The sequence below is a fragment of the Phocoena phocoena genome, chromosome 15 (assembly GCF_963924675.1).
Source record: "Phocoena phocoena chromosome 15, mPhoPho1.1, whole genome shotgun sequence".
NCBI classification, from domain to species: Eukaryota; Metazoa; Chordata; class Mammalia; order Artiodactyla; family Phocoenidae; genus Phocoena; species Phocoena phocoena.
This window is the reverse complement of record NC_089233.1, coordinates 84,518,587-84,536,640: the sequence shown is the minus strand read 5'-3', so window position 1 is coordinate 84,536,640 and position 18,054 is coordinate 84,518,587. Positions and strand designations below refer to the sequence as shown.

Genomic DNA, 18,054 nt, shown 5'->3' with positions numbered 1-18,054 from the left:
TATCGAATATTTATAAATATATGGGCATGCTTTTTTATATGTGCATATTTATGAATTTTCTCTTTAAAAATGCAATTTTGCTGTTTGTAACCTAACAGTGCTCTCCTACAGCATTCTGTTGCGTCATATTTTATGTTATGGTGTGCTTTAAGGTTTTTAACCAACCTTTTTGCCACCTTCTGCTATTTTTATAAAACATGCTTCAGTGAACATATCTGAGCTAAATGTGTGCGCCATTCAAGTATTTACCAAGCACAGATTCAGACAGGTGGAATTGTTGGTTCAAACTGCATACACAACTTAAGTGTTGCAATTTATCCATCTCCCAGCAACATACGAGAGGGCTCAGTGTTCATCTCTGATTTTTAAGTGCTTGAACACACGATAGCTTTCTTGGCCATTTTTATTTCTTTTATCAGTTGTGTGTTCTTTTCTTTGTCCATTTCTGCTGGTGTGATTGTCACTTTTCTACATATATATTAACAATGTCTATGTCTCTGTCTGCCAATATGTATTTCAAATATGTTTTCCTGGTTTATCATTTCCTTTTAAATTTCGCTTATAGTTTTTTGGCCACACTTTAAAAAATCGATGTACCAGTTTTGTCCTTTAAGCCTGCTACATTTGCAGTCATGATTAGAAAGTGCTCCTTGACCTTATGACTATTTATCCCTCTTTATTTTGTCCGGTATGTCTACAGCTTGACTTTGTACTTAATCCACTCTGGCGTATGCCTCAATGCCATTTAGCAAAGACTCATGCTCCTACTGGTTTGATAGGCTGCCTTTGGCCGACAGTAACAATTTAAAACATTCTTTCCATGTCAACCTATTTTTGAGATGTTAACAGTGGATTTGGATCAAGAAAATACTCCAAATTCTCATGTCCTTTACTTCCTTGTTTCCAAAACACCGTTACTGAGAGAACGTGCCTCCTGGATTGACCGTATTAGTGGAGAAATACGACCGTCAGGATGCTTAGATTATGAGGTTATGCGCACTTTATTGTTTTGGAAAAATGAAATGGGTTCTCGCTCTCTGAGCCCCAGACTTAGGGTTTATGTTTGCAGTGAGAAACCCTCTGTGGCTAGACTGGCTACTGAAATTGCTAAAATGGAATGTTTCTGTATTAACATTCCCCTTTCCTGTGTCTGAAGGGCTTGACTTTCCTTTTCCTCTCCACTTAGACTGCTCCTCGGCTTGCATTACTAATCAGAGCGGAGGACTGTAGAGGACCACCGTTGTCATCCACGGCCATGGTTCACATACGTGTGCGAGACGGCTACAACCACATGCCACGTTCAGCCGAGACTGAGTAAGGCGCCTGCGCGGCCTCGGCTTCTAAGTCCCCACACAGATGGCCTCCACGTCCTAGGCTTGGTTTTGCTGAGGGAATTCCCCATATCACCCAAGATGTGTGCAATGCTCCAAAATAACGTAAATTAGAATCAAGATGTCAACTATATTGATAGAGAACCAGTTAATAACAGTCTCGTGAGCTTGCATTTTTACTATTTTGTGCCAGAAACTGTGTTCAGAGCATTTACATGGATCCTTAGGTTCTTACTGGTTGGAGCTGCTGCGTGATTTCCATTCTGCAGGTAAGAGAACCGAGGCTCGGGGAGGACGGAGGATCCCTGCTCCATCCACGTCAGGGGTTCTCAGTTTCCACACTGTTGACATTTGGGGCTGGAGGAAGGGTACGGGGGAGGGTAGGGGAGGCTGCCCAGTGAATTGTAGGATGCTGAGCAGCCTCCCTGACCTCTACCCACTAGATGCCAGTAGCACCCCCAGTTGTGACAACTGAAAATATCCGCAGACCTTGCAGAACTGGCCCTGGGTGAGAAGTCTGGGCCTGAGCTTTGCGCACAATGTTCAGAGCTCTGAAATAGGAAAGATGTGTAGGTGGGTTTGGGCCTGGCTTTTTCCAGCTCACCTGATTTATATATATTGGGTTCCACACAGGATTTCACATGCTACTAGGTCCTCAGGCTTGAAGAAAGCGTTGGCACCCACTGTTCCCATCAGTTTGGAAACACCATACCACTTAAAATACGGAAGATTGCTAAGAGAGAAAATAAAAACCCATCATGATCTACCTTCAATTTCTTAATTTTTCATTCTTCCATATGAACTTTTAAAAGGAAAATGTCCATTGTATTTGTGTCCTTCTCCTGACCTCTTTCAAGGAGGCCTTTCCTGATGACCTGGTTAAATTCCCAACCTGACCCCTGCAACATACACACACTCAGTTCTCAGGTCCCTGGTGATGGGATTTTTGCTGTCTTGTTCACAGCACCTAAACCAGGATCTGGTACACAGTAGCCTTTGTTGAATAAATAAATGCTACAATTATTTTTTTAAACTGTCATTTAAAAAAATTAATTGTATAGACCAAAGTTGAAATGTTTTCAATGAAAGCATCTCACCTAACAGTATATAATAACTGAAACATATTTATTATGTTTGAGTCTTGTTTCAAAATCCTTCTCTGGCTTAGTAAAAAGCTGTGCTCCCAAAAGTAGGGCTGGAGAAAATATACGCTGTTATTTTGATGTGCTCATCTAGAGAAATTATCTTGTCACCAAAAGTGTTGAATAAGGAGCTATTTGAAAGATCTGTTATATGTTAGAAAAATGATCGTCTTAATTGAAATAATCATAAGAGCTCTATTCTAGGAGAAGAGTTAGATTTTTTTAGGCAGCATAAACTAAGGTATGTATTATTATTTTAAAACTTCTTTAAAAAGTAGTGCATCACGTTGAATTGAAGGGTACTTTTAAAGTTACTCAGCTAGTTATTCAGACACCAAGTCACAGGGACCAGGGAGGACATGTTTGTTACTGATGCTCGTTCTGCTGTAACAGGCAGTTTCAGATCCTTAGGGGTCAAGTTCGATCACAAGACAAATATCCAGGTTGTTGTCTCCAAGGCCTATGTTTTCTTTCTTCTTTCTTTTTTTTCTTTTTCAATTGCATTTCTTTTTCTCCATGACACTGAAATAATGATTGCTGCTGTCAGTATAACATTTAGATAGCGGATGGCCGAGCCAGCCAGGGCGTGTTATGTCTTGAGGTCCAAGATGGTGATTCGCCATTTACGTCAGCACGGAGAGTGAAGTTCAATATATTAAATGGCAATGAAGGGGGACATTTTGACATTTTGACTGATCCTGAGACCAACGAAGGGATTTTAAATGTAATCAAGGTAAATGCATCCCCGCAGGTAGCTGTAGATGTTGAGGCCCTTTCTGTAGGATTCCTGACAATGAAATAGGCGCCAACAGTGGTGATGATCCGTGTGTTCCGACCCCCATGGCCAGTGAGGAAGGCAGAGCTGCACAGTGATTTCTGCCATGGACCCTCAGCCCTTTTGCCTCCATGGCTCCTCCCACCAAAATTATACATATCAATATTAAAGATTTTTTTTTAATTCTTTAATAATTTATTTTTCGCTGCGCTTGGTCTTCATTGCTGTATGCAGGCTTTCTCTAGTTGTGGTGAGCAGGGGCTACCCTTCGTTGCGGTACGTGGGCTTCTCATTGCGGCAGCTTCTCTTGTTGCAGAGCATGGGCTCTAGGCGCGGGCTGCAGTAGTTGTGGCATGCAGCCTCAGTAGTTGTGCCCTGCGGGCTCTAGAGCACAGGCTCAGTAGTTGTGGTGCACAGGCTTAGTTGTTCCACGGCATGTGGGATCTTCCCGGACCAGGGCTCAAATGCACGTCCCCTGCATTGGCAGGCGGACTCCTAACCACTGTACCACCAGGGAAGTCCCTTAAAGATTATTTTTGATATGACTAATTACTCCAACATTAAATTTTTTTGTTTTAGACAAAATATAATAGATTTATATAGTCCCTAACATTTTTTTCTCCTGTTGTGATAAAAGCACTTAAAATATTTTCTCTAACCCTATGAGTTCATTGTTTTTCCTCCTGGGTTTGAAAGAAATTAGAACATTTGCACGGACCCGTAAAAATATTGTGGGCTCCTGGCAGTTTGCCTGCTGTGACTAGTGGAGAGTTGGCCCTGCAGTAAAGTATTATTGTCTCATTTACTGATAAGGAAACCGAAGCCCAGAGAGGTTGGGTTGTTTTCAGGAAGTCACACAGCTGGAATAGCGGTTCAAACTGAGGCAGTCTGACTCCAGTGCCTTTAGTCTTAATTGCTCTCAGTAGACCCTAGAACGACCAGTGCCTCTGGTGCAGTGCAGGTGAGTCAACCTGGGGATCAGGTTCAAAGGCAGACCCGAGTTAGTAGGTCTGGGGTGGGGCCCGTTTCTGCCTGTCAGTGTAACAAGCTCCCAGGTGATGCCGACGGGCCACATCCACACTGTGAATAGCAAGGCTCTGTGGATTCTCTACACCAGCCTGGGGCTGAATTCAGCCTGGGGCTGAATTTCCCAAATATTCCGAGTCTTTCAATCCTTTTAAATCACTGACCACTTTGTACCCTGAATAGCTATGATCATTAATATCTATATTTCCCTAAGCTCCCCTAATATTTTTTGCAGTAGAGTTGTCACATTAATGCTTTATTAGGTTATGGTTTTCGTTGCATTTTTCATTACCCTCTGATGGATGGTGGCTCTTTTCAACCAGGAGCGGGGAGGGGAAGAAAAGAACTCCATAAGTGATCTGAAAATGGGCTGATGACTGTCTTTTGATCGTTATCAAAGACGATGTAAATAATAAATGAAGCACAAAAGCCACAGGCGCTGGGTTGACAGTGACACGCGTGCTGAGCAGGCTTCATCTGGCCGCCTTTGGACTGTGAGACTCAGCCAGTACGGAGCCTGGTCGTGGCCGTGGAGAACAAGGAGCCGCTCTTCTCCTGCGAAGGGGGGCGGCTGCAGAGGCCCCGCAGGCTGCGACCAGCACCACCGCGAGTGTGCGGGTGGCCAGCGTCAACGACCCGGCCGCCTTCCTCCCCGGGACCTTCATCGTCAGTGAAGGCGTCGGCGCTGGGCCTGGGACTCAGGTGGGAATTTTTAATGCTACTGATCCGGACAGAACTGCCAGCCGGATAAGGTGGGGAGACAGGAGCGGGACGGGAGGCGGGTTATGCAGAATTAGCCACATGCCCCAGAGGATCCCTGTTGGAAATTAGCTCCTTTCATGTGCTCCTGAGGACGACTCCATTCCAGTTATGAGAATACCAGAAGCCACCCAGAACACACTTCCCCAGGTTCAATGCCTTCTTGTTTCTATAGCGGTCTCTGACCCCCAAAGGTGGAATCCACTTGTCCGTTTCCTTTGCATTTAGCACAAAATTCTTTTACAGTTGTTTCTTGTATTAAAAGAATTTGTTATGTATTTCTAGTTCCCCTTTACCAAAGGTTGTAAACTGGCAGCCCTCTGGCTTCTGGGCGACAGAAGTGTTTTCTTTTTCATTGTGGTAAGATGTATGTAAAGTTTACCGCGATCAGCATTTTCAGGAGTACATTCCTATTGTACTTCACAGTGTACCCTCGCCACTGTCCATCTACAAACTCTTTCCATCCGTCTCTTTTCATCTTCCTAGCCTAAAACTCTGCCCCCAGGAAGCAATAACTTCCCGTTCCCCCCACCCCCAGGACCTGGCACTACATTCAACTTTCTGTCTCTATGAATGTGACTGCTCTAATTATGTCGTATAAATGGGATCACACAGGATTTGTCCTTTTGTGACTGGCATATTTCACTTAGCATAACGTCCTCAAGTTTTACCCATGTTCTAGCGTGTGCCCCAGCATTTCCTTCCTTTTAAAGCTGAGTGATATTCCATTCTATGTATATACCACACTTTATCTATTCATCCCTTGATGGACACTTGGGTTGCTTAGTGTTTTGTTTTTAAAAACACAGTTTCGATGATCCCCAGGAAGGTGGCAGAGTGGGAGGCACAGGAATCTCTCTCCCCATCCAGACAGTCGTGCTGGCAGAATCTGTCTGATGTACCTATTTTGGACCTCAGGAATCTGTTGAAGGCTTGCACCTTCCAGGGGAAGGCAGACCGTAAACTGTGGTTAATTTTGGTCCATTTCAACTCTTAGCACAGTACCTTCCCCAGCGGCTACCCTTCCCCACCTCCAGCCCCACGGAAGGCAGCTGTGCACGTGTCTCTGGAATCGCGCACACTGCTTGTGGGAGCCGGGGTGGGCAAAAAATAAACAGAAGTTAATTCCCTTCTTATCAGTAATTACTTTATATATAGAAAGATTAAACTCTCCAATCAAAGGACAGAGATTGGTAGAATGGATAAAAACACATGATCTGACTCTATGTTGTCTTCAAGAGGCTTTCTTGAGATCCAAAGACACAAACAGGTAACCTAACACCATATACAAAAGTTAACTCAAAATGGATCAAGGACCTAAATGTAAGTCCTAAAATAAGACAACTCTTAGAAGAAAACATAGGACAAAAGCTTCACAACACTGAATTTGGCAACGATTTCTTGGATATGACACCGACGGCACGGATAACAAAGATAGTCAAATCAGACTTCATGAAAATGGAAACGTTTTGTGCACCAAAAGACACTATCCACAGAGTACAAAGCCAGAATGGGAGAAAATATTGGCAAGTCATATATCCGATAGGGGATTAATATCCAGATAATACAGAGAACTTCTAAAACTCAACAAGAATAAGAACCAAAAAAAAAACCCCCATGATTCAAAAATGGGCAAAAAACTTGAATAGACATGTCTCCAAAGAAGATATACAAGTGGCCAATAAGCACATGGAAGATGCTCAACATCACTGATCATCAGGGAAATGCAAATCAAAACTACAGTGAGATACCACCTCACACCCAGGAGAATGGCTACCGCAAGAAAAACAGAAAACAACTGTTGGGGAGAGTGTGAAGTAATTGATACCCTTGTGTACCACTGATGAGAATGTACAATGGTACAGCCTCTGTGAAAAACAGTATGGCAGTTCCTCAAAAATCAAAAATAGAATTATCGTATGATCCAGCAATTCCACTTCTGGGTAGGTACCCAAAAGAACAGAAAACAGGGTCTCAAAGAGTTACTTGTACACCCACACCGACAGCAGCATTATTCACAGTAGTTAAAACGTGGAAGCAGCCCAAGGGTCCACTGATGGATGAATGGTCAAGCAAAGTGTTCTCTATACGTGCAATGGAGTATATTCAGCCTTAAAAAGGAAGGGAATTCTGCAACGTGCTACAATACGGATGAACCTTAAGGATATTGTGCTAAGTGAAATGTGCCCACCACAGAAAGACAAATTCTATGTGATTCCACTTACAGGAGGTACTTAGAGTAGTCAAAAGTCATAAAGACAGAAAATATAATGCCAATTTCTAGGGGCTGGCGGGAGGGGAATGGAGAGTTATTGTTTAATAGGTACAGAGCTTCAGTTTTACAAGATTAAAAGAGCTATGGGAATGGGTGGTGGTGATGGTTGTACAGCAATGTGAAATATTTAATACCACTGAAATGCACACTTAAAAATGGTTAAGGTGGTAAATTTTATGTTATGTGTATTTTACTGTAATAAAAAAGAAAAAAATAATAAAGTTGCCATCATTTAAAAATCAAGAGATTAAGCTAACAACCCAAATTATCTGGTTGTTCTTGAAAAAGAGGAAGATTCGGCATCACTGGGTCTGTGTCCCACGAGGTCACGATCATCTGGGGCATAGAGAGGGTCCTGCATCATGTCCCTTCCACCTCTCACTCAGCGGTTGGCTCCAATCCCCATCCGAGCAGTTCGCTCATTTCTGCCACCTGCTCGGACCGTCGCGGGCACGAGAGTTTGAGATTCTTCCTTAGAGCAATGCTTCTCAACCATTGAGAAGGACCATATTTTGCTTCTTTTAATTTCCAATTCACTGTGGAGTAATAATTTTATAAAATATTAAAAAATAAATTACAAAAAATGATTATGTGCTTGGGGGTCACAGTAATGCCACCGACTATAAAAATTCCCCAACACTTGCTCTCAGTTTCTGCTCTTGTCTCATTGTGGGCAGCTAACCAAGAGCTCCAGACCAGCACAGGTCCACGCAGGTGCATGCTGAGTTAGAATAAGAATCACCTGGAGGGCCTGTTAAAATGCCCGTTGCTGGGCCTCACCCTTGTGGTTTCTGATTATGAGGTCTGGCGTGGGGACTGAGATTTGCATTTCTAGCAAGTTCCAAGGTGATGCTGAAGCTGCTGGTCCCTGGACCTTGCTTTGGGAACACCCGTGTAGAGCCTGTATCTGATTCAGTGCTGTATTCCCATCCCCACAGTATGGTTGGTCGCTTTAAAAACCATGACCTGTCAAATGTCAGAGAGATTGTTACTGACCTTTGCCAAAGCCTTTACACAGCATGAAAGAGAAGGCACGGAAACTCCCTTTCTCTGGCCCTTTGGTGGAGCTGCACCTTTTCTGTTTGCCTGTGGGTACAGGCCTTTCCTTCTGCGGGTCCCTCAGGAGGAACAATAGCCGTGCTTGGCATTCCGGCTTGGTTCCAATGGCTGCCTTTTTCTTTTTTTTTTTAAAAAGGGTTTTTATTTTTTTATAAACTTATTTTATTTATTTATTTTTGGCTGTGCTGGGTCTTTGTTGCTGCACGTGGGCTTTCACTAGTTGCGGTGAGCGGGGGCTACTCTTCATTGGGGTGCTCGGGCTTCTCATTGTGGTGGCTTCTCTTGTTGCGGAGCACGGGCTCTAGGTGCACGGGCTTCAGTAGTTGTGGTGAGCGGACTCAGTAGTTGTGGTGAGTGGACTCAGTAGTTGTGGTGAGTGGGCTTAGTTGCTCTGCAGCATGTGGGATCTTCCCGGACCGGGGCACAAACCCATGTCCACTGCGTCAGCAGGCGGACTCTCAACCACTGTGCCACCAGGGAAGCCCCCGGATGGCTGCCTTCTGATTCCATCAGGTCTTGGGGAATTCCGGAAGGCTAGGTGTGCCCACCCATTAAAATGGCATCAGGTGTGCACAGGTGAGGGAGGATGTAGACGACCACGTTGCCTGACTGGATTACCCACGTTTGAATCCTTTGGGCTCCAGGGTAATAAAGAAAGTCCTGTGCTTCTCTGCAAGGGCAGGCTGGTTTTAACAGTAAGCCACCAGCACCTGTAGGCAACTGAAGCTGGCTCTTTTCCAGGATGAAATGTTTTCCCTAAGGTGGACAGAGTTACATGCAGCCCGACAAGGACAGGGCTCTTCCTGCTCAGTGAATACCGATTTAACACTGTAGTCTGGCCTCAGATCCCTGGGCCTTCGTCAGATTCGTGAACACTCCTAACTTCCTAAATTCACGATAGGAGTTGTGTCTGCTGTGATACATTTGGATTTGTCTCTCTCGATGTAACGTGTTAATTTTAAAAATTGCATGTGTTTTCTTCTACAAGATACGAACTGGCTTATGAGCCGGCAGATTGGGTCAGTGTAGATGAGCTCTCAGGGGCAGTACTCACCAGGAAGCAAGTTGACCACGAATCCCCTCATGTGAATGAAAGCTTTTACATGATCATCGCTCATACTTGTTGATGATGGTAAGGGTTGACCCAAAATTGTCAGGGGGGTGGGGATGTGTTTTCTTGCTTCTTGAGGGAAAATGACATGGCTGAATGTCTTCAGAACACTGGGAAAAATATAAAATAAACCTTTTTATCACTGTGAATCCATACTGGTGATTATTTTTGATGATAATTCTTGAAACAGCAAACAAAGGGGCTCTGCCATGGAAAGCGGGGCAGCATTCGTTCAGAGATGATGAACCTGATTAGGGCACTGCCACTGTCCCAGCATCTTTTTCATCTGTTCATAAGACAACTCTCTAGCTCTTTGTCAAAGCCAACTGCATATGATAAACATTAGCACAGTTTCCCTGTACTTGGACCAGCTTCTAAGCTCATGTAAATGTGACCGTACAGGACAAATTTGTTATAAACCAGGATGCCTGGTCTCATGAGCATGTTTTAACACTTTTCTCTATAATCTCCCAAGGCTGGATTTCTAAACCTACCAAAGCATAAAGCTGAATAAATAAAAAATTTCAAATAACTTTAGTGATTGTATTTAAGAAAAATCTGTAAAAACCCAGGTTCCCAGGGCTATATGGTTGTATATCCCATTTGTATAATTAACAGTAGAATGTTGGTTAGGGAGATATCAAATCTGTGTTCCTAATTGGTGTTAGGTGAGGAGGGCTCCATGATTCTGTTATGGATGGTTTCACGAATGGCACTTTTTTCAGTGGAATGGCTTTAAAAAATTAAGCTTTTATTTTGAGATAATTGTAGACTAACATACAGTTTTTAGAAATAACGTAGTGGTACCCTGAGTTCCCGTTGCCCAGTGTCCCCCAGTGGTACCACCTTGCGAAACCCTAGTGCAGGATCACGACCAGGACTACAAGATGCAGCACCAGTCCGGGTGCAGACATTTTCATCACCACGTCACACCCATCCCCCCCTCCCTGCCCCCCCCGCCCCCCCGCCCCCCCAGCCTCCTGCCTTAACACCTTGCATGACTGATGGTTGTTTTTGGTTCTTTTAAAAGTAATTTATTTATTTTTGGCCGTGTTGGGTCTTTGTTGCTGTGTGCGGGCTTTCTCTAGTTGCGGCGAGCGGGGGCTAACTCTTCGTTGTGGTGCGCGGGCTTCTCATTGCGGGGGCTTCTCTTGTTGTGGAGCATGGGCTCTAGACACCCGGGCTTCAGGAGTTGTAGCACGAGGGCTCAGTAGTTGTGGCTCATGGGCTCTAGAGCGCAGGCTCAGTAGTTGTGGCGCATGGGCTTAGTTGCTCCACGGCATGCGGGATCTTCCCGGACCAGGGCTCGAACCCGTGTCCCCTGCATTGGCAGGCAGATTCTCAACCACTGCGCCACCAGGGAAGCCCGTGACTGATGTTTTGATCTACTCGATGATTCTACATTCTACCTCTTTCTACAAATGATGTGAAGGGGCAAGTGGTTTTCTTTCTTTCTTTGTTTTTAAATTTTATTTATTTATTTATTTATTTATTTTTGGCTGCGTTTGGTCTTCGTTTCTGTGCGAGGGCTTTCTCTAGTTGTGGCGAGCGGGGGCCACTCTTGATCGCGGTGCGCGGGCCTCTCACTGTCGCGGCCTCTCTTGTTGCGGAGCACAAGCTCCAGACGCACAGACTCAGTAGTTGTGGCTCACGGGTCTAGTTGCTCCGCGGCATGTGGGATCTTTCCAGACCAGGGCTCGAACCCATGTCCCCTGCATTGGCAGGCAGATTCTCAACCACTGTGCCACCAGGGAAACCAAAGTGTTTTGTTAACTTATCCTGCCCAGATATTCTGAATTTTCAAAAAAGCAGGAAAACAGATTGAGCCCCTGCAGTAAAGCTTATGACTTCGAAAGGGAAACGGCTTCAGTGTGTCCGTAGAGTGGTTCTTTTCCCAGAGGCTGAGAATGCTAATTTCCCAGGGGTCTGTGTGCATGGAGCAGCCTCTTTAGTTAATCAGCAACCCTCTTGGAATCCCCCTGCCACAGGTGTCCCGCCACGGACGGGGACGGGGCCCATGCTGCTCTTCCTGTCAGACACCAACGACGACACGCCCACCCTCTACCCACGGTCTCGATACCTGGAGGTCTGGAGTCTGCAGGAGGCAGGCCCCGCCCCATCGAGGTGGAGGACGGGGCCCAGGAGCCCTACTCCCACCCGTTCACCTTCAGATTGGACAATACGTGGGCAAACACAGAAGACAAATGGAGACTGGCGGAAAATCATGGTGAGTATTCACATTGGTCGGGGATAAAGGATGGAAAAAGACAGAAACCTGACTTCCACAGACTTAAGCAAAAGAGGAATGTGTTAGCTTTGTAACCGAGAAAGAGGCTAAGTGAGCCTGTGTCCCAGCAGAGCTGGGGGCCCCGAGGACTTCCTGGAGAAGGCAGCTCTGGACCTTGGCCCTGCCTTTCTCTGGGCCTTTCATCTTAAGGCAGGCTCTCCTCTTGAGGTGGCAGGGTAGCAGCTGGGAGTCCCTGGGACTCATCCTGGCACCTAGCAAGAAGGTGTACCTCACTGCAAGGCTTGAGTTACCTGTCCTGCTCAGCATCGTGGGTGGGGAGGGCAGAAGTGCTGATTGGCTGGTTCTGAGCCCACATCTGGATCTGGCTGGGATCTGGGCTTAGCCTCTCTTGACCCACACAGGCTGAGAGTTCAGGAAGTGTGGGCTCCCCCAAAGGAAAATTGGGGTGCTTTTACCAGGAGGAACCACCGGCATCCAGTGTCAACATCCTATTTTGTGCTTCTATTAACTGGTCTCTAGGATGTAACCTGTTTTTTAGTTGAAACTGTGAGTCCATGTTTATATTTCCCAGACCCAGAGTGTGCTGTAAAGCATTGAAATGTACCCCAAAAGAGGTCTGGTCTTCCGGGAGGTGATCTCCAAGCCCTCGGAATATCCTGCCTGATAAAAGTGTCTCTGCTTACCTAGGGGAGGGGATCTTGTGTCTATCAACAGGAACAATGTGATTTAGGGTGTGGCCTTTGGGTCATGTACGCGTGTGGGTGTCAGTTAATCAGCCATGTGGGTGGCTAGCCAGTTTTACAAGACCAAGTTCTGACAAAGACTGTGGACACAGGGCTCGGTGAGCTTCCCTGGTTGGCAATATTCCATGCATCTTGTCACTCATGGATGCCGGGAGGTGACGTGGTCCTGACTCCATGGGCAGGAGAATTGGAAATTCTGCACTTGATACTTTCCTAAACTCTACCCCGTGTACTTCCTCCCTTGACTGATTTGAATCAATATCCTTTCAGTGTAATAAACCCTAACCCTGCGTATACAGTTTTCAGCCAGTCCTGAGTCCTTCTAGAGAATTATCAACCTGAGGGTGGTCTTGGGAACCCCTGAACTTGCAGCTGGTGTCCGAGTGAGGGTCGCTCTGGCGACCCTAACTTCATACAGAGCTTTGGCACATGGGAGGCACCTAGGAAATACCCACCGAGCAGCTGAACAAATGCACAAGTCAGTGCAGCTAAGGTCCCTCTCCCTCTGCAGGTCGCTCAGTGGAACTTACGCTGAGGAGCCTCCCACGTGGTGACTGCTTGGTGCCGCTTTTCGTCGGAGACAAACAGGGACTTTCCCAGAAGCAGACTGTCCATGTGAAGGTCTGTTCCTGTCCTGGTGGATTCACATGTGCAGAGCCCTCCGTCGGGAGACGGGCTCCTCCAGGGGGTCCTGGCCTCCCTCTGTGCAGCATTCATAGCTCTGGCAGGTCAGCAGATACAGGAGCTACCCTGGGAATGCGGCTCCTCTCCCCAGCCAAGGGGATGAGTCATCGGGGGTGGGGAGCAGATGATGGCCGAGGTCAGCGCGATGCCTTTGAGAATAACCCGTAGGCTCGTCAGAGTCCCAGACTCAGATCAGAGGTTGCCGCCCTGGTCAGAAATGCTGCCTGCCTGGCAGAGGCAGCTTCTACGTAGTACACAGCAACTTACAGCCATGGAACCTATAGATGGACACTGTCTAAGGGTGACTGTGTGGTTTATAATAGCTGAGGGCAGCAATGAACACAAGCTCCCAGGGTTGGCAAAGGCTAACGAGGAAGCTCAGTTTTCAAGGAAATAATAAAATGTTACTGCTCACATGGTATTAATCAGTTCAACAGATAGTCATCTGGCACCTGCCTGCGCCCCAAGCTGTGCTAAGTGCTGTGGCTACAGAGGTGCTGACGGTGCACTTGACCCCTGAGTTCACGGCTGAGATACAAGTTAGCAGCACGGGGTCCTGTCGGAACCTCTGATCTAGGTGAGCTTGTGCACCTCGTTTCCGCCTTTCTCTCATCACAGCCGCTCTGCTTTTCCTGCTGAGATGCTATTTTGTGTCTGAAGCCAGAGGCAGGGCTGCTCTATCCCGCGTGAGGAAGGCATCCAGACCCCGATCATGTGGAACGACGGGAGTGGAGCTGCCCCGTCCAGGTAGTGAACTCAGTGCTTGTGTTTCATGTCGATGCGAGTTAGGCATGGCCGTACTGTTCTCACTCACTGTTCTTTCTCCTTTCACCATCTCACCATATTTGAGTAGCAAATGGGAAAGAAAGTCCTGTGAAAAATGTCCAACCCCACTAAACTGATTTCTTATTTTAGGGCATTGGTTCTCAACTGGGGGTGATTTTGCCCCCCCGCCATTGCCCCCTGCCGCCAGGGGACAGTGGGCAGTGTGGAGGCATTTTGGTGGTCACAACTCAGTTGGGAGTGCAGCGGGGGGATGAGGCTTTTGGCGTCTGGCGGGTAGAAGCCGGGGAGGCTACTGAACATCCTGCCGGACACAGGACAGTCCCCACAACAGAGAAGTCACTGGCCCGAGTGTCAGCAGTGCCAAGGCTGAGAAACCTTGTCTAGGAAAAATGACTTTTGCCAGGTGGAGTTTCTCTAAATGGAAAACATGCTATGCTCCCTAATTAAGTGCGCCCACACTGGCTTCTTGGCCGTGGTGCGGGGTGAAGTAAGGCAGAACCCACTCATGCAGCGTCTCCAGCAGAGGTGGAGCAGAGAGCCTACTGGCCCTGCAGGGACAACCCTGGGCCTTTGTCACGGTGGGCGAGTCATTTCTGCGCATCCTCAGCTGTGAGCGAGGGAGGATGAAACCAGCCTCACAAGTTGGTTATGGGTCAAGGAAGACGAAGCCCATGACAGCACCTCACAAGCCTCCAACACAAGGTGGAATCAGCCAGCGACTGCTGGGTTTTCACACCTGCCGCCTCTGATCCTGGCCCTGCCTTGGCTCCATCGCCCTCGTTAGCAGCTGGGCTGTGAGACACAAGCGCTGTGAGCGCTCCTGTCTGTCTTCACTTCACTCTGAGCTAAGGCTGCTTGATCCAAAAGACGAAAGCCAAGAAATGTCAAAAGGGAACACTGTCTTTCACGCGGAAGATCCAGTTGCCTCATCTGCTGTTGTCTGAGACCTCTACCCTCGGTTTCCTCCTGGAAGGAAGCGACTTAGTGAGATGATTTTGGGAAAAGAGAGTCCAGTTAACTTTGGTCCCTGGCTCGGATGAATAGGGAGATATTCTAAAAGATGATTGGTGGTCGGAGAAGCTGATGGTTGACCAAGACTCCTAGGGTTCTTCCCACATTCTCTCTCCTCTGTTGGCACAGAGGAAGGGGAAGTAAGAGCTTTGGACCACATTGAGGATGCATACACCTGTAAGTCCATGTCTGTGCAGGCCTGCGTTCAGCCCTCCCTGTCGTGGGGACAGGAAGGTAGAGGCATGGTCCGAACTAGCTAGATAGTTGGATTCCCAGAAGGAATGCCCCCTGCCCCCAGCTATGAGAAGAGCAGCTACCTGTTTTGATTTGTTTGTGTAATTTTAAGAAGGAAACCATCCTGACGAACAACAGTGCTTTGTGGGACAGATAGAATCCCCTGCCTCAGGCAGTTCTACTCTGCTCTGATGCTGAACCATCCAGGAAAATGGAAAGAGCTTCTGAGCCAAGGGGCTGTGTTTAGCCTCCCACTTGGTGGGTGGAGCTGAGGCTGCCCCGCTGGAAGGAGGCCAGTGGGGAGGGCGTCTCCCCAGGCACTGGCTGAGGGCACTGCCAAGGTGGGAGAGGAGCTGGTGATGCCTCTTCTTGTTGGCCAGCTGCTTAGTGGTTGTCTTTTGGGGAAGGAGGAGCAGCTACAGAAGCAGAGTGTGTGGAAGGGAAGCTTGGTCATTGCAGGGCTAGGCCGGCAGGTTGGAAGGGGTCTGGTGGCACTGACCAAGGGCCAGCTGTCAGAGGGACAAGAGCACCCAATCCGGGACAAGGGGCCTCTAGCTCATCTTGTCCCAGAAGATGTCCTTCCTCTCATCTGCTACTCACAGCCCAGGACACACCCCCGTTCCTGCCATAGTATCTTAGGGCTCTGAGAACGGGGATCCAACAAACCTGGGTTTCGGTTCCCAAACTGTGTCTTATCAGATACAGAATCTAACCAACCCTCGACTTTCATATGTAAAGTGAGATCAGTGATGTTCTTTTTCTCTCAAGCTTTTTGGACAATTTAATCAAGTAGCACATGTAAATTAGTAATTACTGGTACATAGTGACCAGTGGCTGCTACTACTAGTATTATTAACAGTAATTACCAATTATGTCTTTGTAGCCATTGGTAAATAAGGCTACCCCAAAGTGTCCACGCTTCTCCGTTACCCATCTCCGTTAGCCTGAATATACCAGCCTGCATTCACACACCGGGGACATTGTACACTCCTGGGAAGACTCCTTCATCCCAGATGCCATCACTGACTCCACCCACCTTGTCCTGCTCTGCCGCCGGACACCCCCAATCAAGAGGTTCTGCAGGGTAGCATAGGGGCCTGCCCTCTCTGTGGGGAAGCTGGTGAGCTCTTACAGAAAGAAATCCAGCACCCATCAGCTTCTGAGGCCCTCAGTGAATATTGGTTGAATGAGGAATGGGTAAGGCTGTACACAGCACCGCCCAACCGCGGTGACCCCAAGAGCCTTCACTGTGAGTCTTCGAAGAGGATGAGAACAGGCTTTTAGATGCCGAGGCCCTAGTGAAACAAGGCTTTTGGTTTTGTTGGTTGGTTTTTGTTTTTACCATCACTTTACATGAAACACTGAACAACAAGAAGCTCCACTTCCTAACCAGCAGTTACAGAAGCATCCCCTCCCCCCTCCCCGAGTATGTCCTCTTGCTTCATAGGACAGGTGTATTTTGCACAGTCTGGATGCTTCTGTGATGGCACAGAACAACGCATCTGGGGGAGATGATACTCCTTGCCCTCTGCATTTATTACCGCCATCTGTAATTTCAGCTCCTGTCATATTTCTTTCCCTGTGTCCCACAGGAAAGGTCATACGTCAGGGATCAGATGTCAGCCCTGTCCATCAACACAGCCGAGGCAGGTGCCCAGCTGGGAGCTAAGGTAAGTGTGGCTCATTTGCTGCTTGGGTTGAAACAGAGGGGTGGCTTTGCTAATGGTCCCCCTGGTGGGGGACACCCTGGCTGCTCCCCCAGCCCCCAAGCCAGGATGATCCCCTGCGGGCCTGATCCACACCTGCCTCCACCCCAGCCCCACCTGCGATTCTGCTCAAGCTCACATGCCTTCGCCTCCCAGCTCAGGTGTCAGGTGACCCAGGGCCCACATTCCAGTCCGTCCAGTGCTACCATTACGACTTTATGCCACTTGCACTAGTGTGTTGAAGACTTGCTTTTCTCTAAATGGACCTGCGTGCCGATGAAGTACGCCTCTTTAAATAGGAAACTTTATATTTCAGCTGTAAATGAAAACCCAGTTTTGCTTGTGTAAAGAGCAGGTAAGTGCCCATAGAAATAGAACCCAGTAATTCCAGGTAGAAAATGTGGAAGGAGAGAGAGAGCCAAGCCAGGCTGGCACCCGATGGAGACTTTCTCCTGTTGTCGTTAGGAGTATGGAAGAGGAATTAGAAAGGGACTAATTTTCTTGCTGTGCGATTCAATGTCATTTAAAACCCTGTTCCCGAACTGGCTGAGCCTTCCCTTCTCTAAGAGGACGATGATCCCACTTTGAGAAAGAGCGAGTTGACCCAGGGCTGCCGTCATTTATTGGGCAGGTGCCTGGCTGGGGTGAGCACGTCCAGGTCCAGAGGGCATCTGCCCGCCAATCCACGCTCCCAGGGGAAGGGAGTGCAGAGACTCCTGGGGGGCTGGCGGGGGCCTCTCTTTCCTTAACTGGTCTGTAAGCTTCGGGAGGCCAGAGCATTGCTCCTGGTAACCACGCTAAGAGCTCTGATCCACTGAGCGTGCCCTGGGGTTTGCACTCTACGAGCATAATCCCACTGCATTTTCACCAGACCCGTGCAGGAGGGGAGGACACCAAGGCCTGTGGCTTCTATTTCTTGGAGTGTCTCTGGGTCCCCTTTATGATGTCCTGCAATAGTAAGTGCACCTGTGGTGGCTGGTTGAGTCGACAGCCATTCACATACTTTCCCTAAGTGAAGTTGTCACTTATGATTTATCAGGTAACCTGATATTTTAAAATCTGTGACAAGACATGAACTATCTTAAAACTGTTGCTAAGGACCATTGCCTGCTTTATTTTCTTTGACATTTTATTGCATGACTGAAGGGCTTATATTAAAATAAT

At 47.4% G+C, this 18,054-nt stretch overlaps 1 protein-coding gene across 1 annotated transcript in view; it reads left to right on the top strand.

The window, feature by feature from the left end:
* The window catches only part of CDH26 (cadherin 26), a 74,249-nt gene that overhangs the window by 36,657 nt on the left and 19,538 nt on the right, over positions 1–18,054 (top strand). Inside the window, 16 exon segments of the mRNA XM_065893322.1 lie at positions 823–989; positions 1,187–1,321; positions 3,021–3,205; positions 4,758–4,858; positions 4,861–5,026; positions 9,356–9,488; positions 9,490–9,499; positions 11,467–11,565; positions 11,568–11,705; positions 12,981–13,140; positions 13,142–13,197; positions 13,772–13,810; positions 13,813–13,900; positions 14,451–14,580; positions 16,128–16,268; positions 16,777–16,854. Coding sequence (XP_065749394.1) covers positions 823–989; positions 1,187–1,321; positions 3,021–3,205; positions 4,758–4,858; positions 4,861–5,026; positions 9,356–9,488; positions 9,490–9,499; positions 11,467–11,565; positions 11,568–11,705; positions 12,981–13,140; positions 13,142–13,197; positions 13,772–13,810; positions 13,813–13,900; positions 14,451–14,580; positions 16,128–16,268; positions 16,777–16,854 — 1,826 coding nt within the window.